This window comes from Morus notabilis, unplaced genomic scaffold, assembly GCF_000414095.1.
Source record: "Morus notabilis unplaced genomic scaffold, ASM41409v2 Scaffold744, whole genome shotgun sequence".
Taxonomy (NCBI): Eukaryota; Viridiplantae; Streptophyta; class Magnoliopsida; order Rosales; family Moraceae; genus Morus; species Morus notabilis.
The window spans coordinates 371,425-376,891 of NW_010367602.1; the positions used below are offsets into that span (position 1 = coordinate 371,425).

At 36.6% G+C, this 5,467-nt stretch overlaps 1 protein-coding gene across 1 annotated transcript; it reads left to right on the forward strand.

Moving 5' to 3' along the window:
* Nucleotides 1-4,001: 4,001 nt before the first annotated feature.
* On the forward strand, nucleotides 4,002-5,215 carry LOC21398185 (ethylene-responsive transcription factor 4). Its single transcript, XM_010112886.2, has one exon. The coding sequence runs from the start codon at nucleotides 4,158-4,160 to the stop codon at nucleotides 4,863-4,865; it is 708 nt and encodes a 235-aa protein (XP_010111188.1). The 5' UTR covers nucleotides 4,002-4,157; the 3' UTR covers nucleotides 4,866-5,215.
* The last annotated feature ends 252 nt before the right edge of the window (nucleotides 5,216-5,467 follow it).

Genomic DNA, 5,467 nt, shown 5'->3' on the forward strand with positions numbered 1-5,467 from the left:
TAAGGGAGGGAGATTAAAGTCTCGTTTATTAAAGGGTTTTACACACTACGAGCTTGAACTCATAAGTTTAATAGAATTTTTGAGACTCTAAAAAATAAATTTGGGTTAAAATTTTGATAGGACATTTAAACCCATTCATCGTTAAAAATGAGAATCCACCCCCTTAAAGATTTGTTTATTTGAACCCACATGGTTCCCATCTATATTTTTATACACATCCAACAAAGTTTCAAACCTTATATAAGCTCATAAAAGTTCAAACTATTCATGTGCTAAGGTTTTTTTTTTTTAATCTTTTTGTGGGCGTGGTTTTTGCTATAAAAAAAAAAAGGTGTTTTGGGTGTGATTGAGAAGAAGTTTTGGGTGTTTGCGTGTGGTTTAACAGTGAGTCGAAAACCAGGTGCTACGCCTGGGTGGGGCATGGTTAATACCATACTAATTTTGTAGCTTATTTCAAGTGGAAAGGAAAATACTAATGAGGTTAAAATTAAAAAAGAAAGATCGTTATTGGATTATTACCAATACTAAAAAGTTGAAAACACACGTAAGAGACTTTTCTTTTTAACCGCAAATAAGGTTTAAAAGATACCCTAAAGTATAAAGAGACAGAATGGAATCGACCTACGACAATAATAGGGCAATCTCCATCTGATATTCTGTACTCAAAACTCTCACTTCTTGTTCACTTATAGCTACCAAAAATACAAACTAATTAAAATTAAATTAAATAAATAAAGTCGCTCATTAGTTCCATCACTTTGCCACTGCTTTCTACCGTGAAACAACCGCAAACCCATTTCAAACGACGATAAGACATGGTTTATCTAATTCTAAACAATCATCTTAAAATTAAAAAAAAATACCATTAATGCAATAATCCTATGCCACAAATTCTATAATATATATATATATATAATCCTATGCCACAAAATGCTCAATCAAGCAGATGAGGTCGTTTTCAAACACCACTCATAGCTTTTATTCCCAAAGTAAATGCATAATCTAAAACAGAATCGAGCTATAGACTAAAATCCAATACGTGGGCGGCCAAAGATACCCAAACGATCACAAGCTCTAGCCATCACATGACACCCATTTTGATTGATAGCTGAATTCTCATCATTTGGATTCGAATTTTGTATTGTATTTGAGGTCACATGTCCTACTTTGCTCTAATTAATGTATATAATCTTAATTACTCACTTCCTAAATACTCCTAGATCCTGAAATATTTAATTTGAATGCCTTATTTTTATTTTTATTTTTATTTTTATTTTTTGACTTTATTATGATGGATATTAAATGCTTTACAGCTAAACATTAAAGAAAAAAAAAAAAAAAAAGTTTAGCAATCTTTCTATCCAAAGTCTATTAATTTTGAGAAACCCCCTTTGCTTCCGATATGACATTAACTCTAGCTAAATATTCTAAACCGATTATGCGGTGTAGCACTTTTAGTAGCCTTTAATTAGACAACGTCATATTCGTACTCAAGTTAGATTTGCATTGTTTAGAAAAGAAAAAAATATAATAATTATACTAAAACCACGGGTAATTTTAGAAACCATATTTACTAAGGAACTTTTAAAGCATACCAAATCTGTGACATAAAATAGAAAAGGGGTGCACGTGAGAATTAAGAAAAATGTCACCAAGCTATTATCTTATGTTCAAAAATTTAATGGGATAAACTGAAGACGATATTCTCAATGGAAAAAAATAAAATAAAACTAGCAGAAGGCATGTCCAAATAAGTTTGGAGATGCAAAGGTGTGTCTTATGTTGTGTAGATAAATTCATTATGAAGTGAATTGTCGGTATATTTTGATCATCACAACTGAATAGTATCAAAACTGAAATTGATACACAACAACAACAACCTGACCCACCCCACGGGGTTGGGATAAAACTGTGAAGTGGCAAGGAGAAGACAGCAGTCATGTTTAAAATTGATCCAATTTTTATTTTTTACATTTTTTAAAAAAGAAAAAATAAAAACGTTGTTAAAATAATGTTTGGCGTAATAAAAATAAATTTTTTTTTAATTTAGTATAAAATGAGAAAAAAAAAAATGACTTGTAATTATTTTTTATTTTTTATTTTCGTTTTCTCCTCTCTTAAGTAGAGAAAAAGAGAGATAAATATTAATGTATTTTTTTATATAAAAAATAATCTTTTACTAAAATTATAAACGTATTTTTAAAAATAATTTATGTCTGAAATTAAAAATATAATTTTTTTTTTCATATAAAAAATAAAATTATTTTAAAATGAGTTTTAAAAGCATTTAAAATCATTTTTAAACGAATTCTAAACGCTTAGTAATTTGAAAGCGCGTAGAGTCCACGAATCCTAAACGATGTGAAGGGAAGACTAGTTGTCGGAAGAAGTAGAAATCTGGTACTGGCAGTTAGAAAGTTACAGTGGTGTGGTTGCGTGAGGGTCATCCGGTTTGCCATAAACGCGTAAAAGGGCAGAGAACGCGTGGGGAGATTTCATTTTTTATATAGAAAATAATCTTTTACTAAAATTATAAACGCATTTTTAAAAATAATTTATGTCTGAAATTAAAAATATATATATTTTTTTTTTTCATATAAAAAATAAAATTATTTTAAAATAAATTTTAAAAGCATTTAAAATCATTTTTAAACGAATTCTAAACGCTTAGTAATTTGAAAGCGCGTAGAGTCCACGAATCCTAAACGATGTGAAGGGAAGACTAGTTGTCGGAAGAAGTAGAAATCTGGTACTGGCAGTTAGAAAGTTACAGTGGTGTGGTTGCGTGAGGGTCATCCGGTTTGCCATAAACGCGTAAAAGGGCAGAGAACGCGTGGGGAGATTTCATTGGCTGGTTGGTGGTCTAAGCGAACGGTTCAAAGGGAAGGAGGATTGAATATGACGAAAAAAAAGGCGTTGGCTTTATTGTAAGGTCCTGGTGGGTGAAGAGAGAGCGCGCTTAGGCGGCAAAGCAGCCATCCCTCTAGACCAACACAGAGAGAGAGAAAGTGACCCAAACAAAAATGTTTTTTTAAAAAATAAAAAATAAAAACAAGAAAAAACAAGGATCCAAATCACACGGCGAGGTAGCAGATAGTGCATTGCCGACAACTTGTTCAACCGGCTATTACCAGTTTCCTTGACGTGCACACCTGATTCAACGCATTACCTTTAAGTATTAATCGCTTATCACTCCATATATTTAACAAAAATAAACTTGTTTTAAGGAGAACTCTTTTTTTTAAGATAAAAAAAACTTTTCAGAAATATAAATTAATAACGACCTCAAACTATATTAAAGTTTTAGTAGTTAGTGATGCTTAATTTATTTATGAAAGAGTATATTTTATTGTTCTAAAACTGATCCATTTATCAATTGGTTTAGTACCAAAAGAATTGATAATAACGTGAAATTTCAAGAACGTCTTATACTATACGTAAAACCATAGGCAATCTTCTTATTAAAAAAAACTTCATTCCAATCCGTTAAATTACAATTTGGTTTTTTTTTTCAAAGAAAATTAATAATAGTTTGATATAATGTGTAATTACGAAACTTGTCACGGACATTATCCTAATTTTTAATAAAACAAGGGGGGAAAAGGACATAACGGGGGATGGTGGGACACGCGAGGCGGATGGAGAGTGAGGAAAGGGCGGTGGGTGGGATGCATCACCGCACGCAATGAATAGTGGCGTTTACAGCCGTTAGATACTGATAATAATGATGTGCTCTATTATCAAAAAAAAAAATTTTGATGATGCTCTGCCCGCTCGACAGCCCACATGCCACGTAATTCGGGAACTCACAATCCAAATAATAACTATAAAATACATAAAATAATAATAAAATAAATCACATTTACGCTCCTTCATGGGCAGCCGCCCTCTAAGCCCCCCACTCTCTCTCTCTCTCTCTCCTCAGTCAAATCCCTCGTTGACTGCCCACCCCCCTCTTTCTCTCTCCTCTGCCTCCCTCTATATAACCAAACCCCCCGTTTTCCCACACCCCAAACGACCCTACCTCCCAACTCCCACCTCTTATTCCCTCTCTTTTCTCTGCCCAAAGCAAACCAAACACCGTTTTTCCCCTTTTCTCCTTTCATTTTCATTTTTCTATACAATATAAAACAAGCTCTGGGGATTTAATAATTGAAATGGCGCCGAGAGAGAAGATGACCTCCGCCACCGCCGTTAAAGTTAACGGCAACGCGAAGGAGGCGCATTACAGAGGAGTGAGGAAGAGGCCGTGGGGAAGATACGCCGCCGAGATCAGGGACCCCGGCAAGAAGAGCCGCGTCTGGCTCGGCACCTTCGACACCGCTGAGGAAGCCGCCCGAGCCTACGACGCCGCCGCCAGGGAGTTCCGCGGCGTCAAGGCCAAGACCAATTTCCCCCTCCCTTCCTCGGAGAATAATAATAATGCCAACGAGAACATCAACGTCGGCGGCAGTAAGAACCAGAGCCCTAGCCAGAGCAGCACCGTCGAGTCCTCCAGCCGCGAGCCGGCTCTCATGGTCGACTCCTCGCCGCTGGATCTGAACCTCGGCCACGGATTCACCTCCGCCGTCCGATTCCCCTTCCAGCAGGTTCCGGCGGTGGGGACCGTTTTCGGCATGCCGGTGCCGAACAACGTCCTGTATTTCGACGCCGTTGTCCGCGCCGGGTTGCTGCAGAGTCACCAGTATCAACGGCTGAGATTCGATCACCAGGCGGTGAGCGATTTTCGCGCCGGTTCTTTCGCCGGCGGAGTCCAGAGCGATTCCGATTCGTCCTCCGTCATCGATCTGAACCATCACGATCTGCCTCGCCATGGCCGAGTCCTTAATCTCGACCTTAACCTCCCGCCACCGGAAGTTGCGTAGTTTTTTTCCCCCGATCGTAACACAGTCGCCGGAGATCGCCATATTTCGTTTCGGTTTTTTTATTTTTATTTAATTTTTGGAAAATAGAAAAATAGCAAAAAAGAAAGAAAACGCAAAACAAGAAAAAAAGAAGAGGAAATCCTCGATAGCAGAGGGATTAACGCTTTTTATGTGAATACACCGTCGTTAGCTGATCTACTTTTTTTGCAACAAAAGAAACAACCGAGTTTCAGTCTGTTGTTATCAGCTAGAATTCTCTTTTTAAGATGTAATATCTTATTTCGGCAATTTTTTTTTTTTTCCATCAATGAAACTGACACAGAAAATCCCCTATGGTGCTTTGTATTTAATTATTGTCTGTTTTTCATTCAATCAAATTGTTTTCTTCGATTAGTAACAAAATCATTAATTCCATTCGATGATTCTCTCATTTTTGCCGGCAATCTTAGCCGTAATTGGGATTATTCACACGTGCGATCCGTGTCCGTACAATCATCGTACATGTGTTCCGTTATTTGGCGTTTATGCTTGAGCCGACGCTGAGAGCGTACTTCAATTGGAATTCCGTGATAGATCTGCGTTGCCGTTGGTTTAGCCATCGT

Bases quoted from the DNA above. Each gene is read 5' to 3' on its own strand.
- LOC21398185 (XM_010112886.2), top strand. From the start codon at position 4,158: ATGGCGCCGAGAGAGAAGATGACCTCCGCCACCGCCGTTAAAGTTAAC.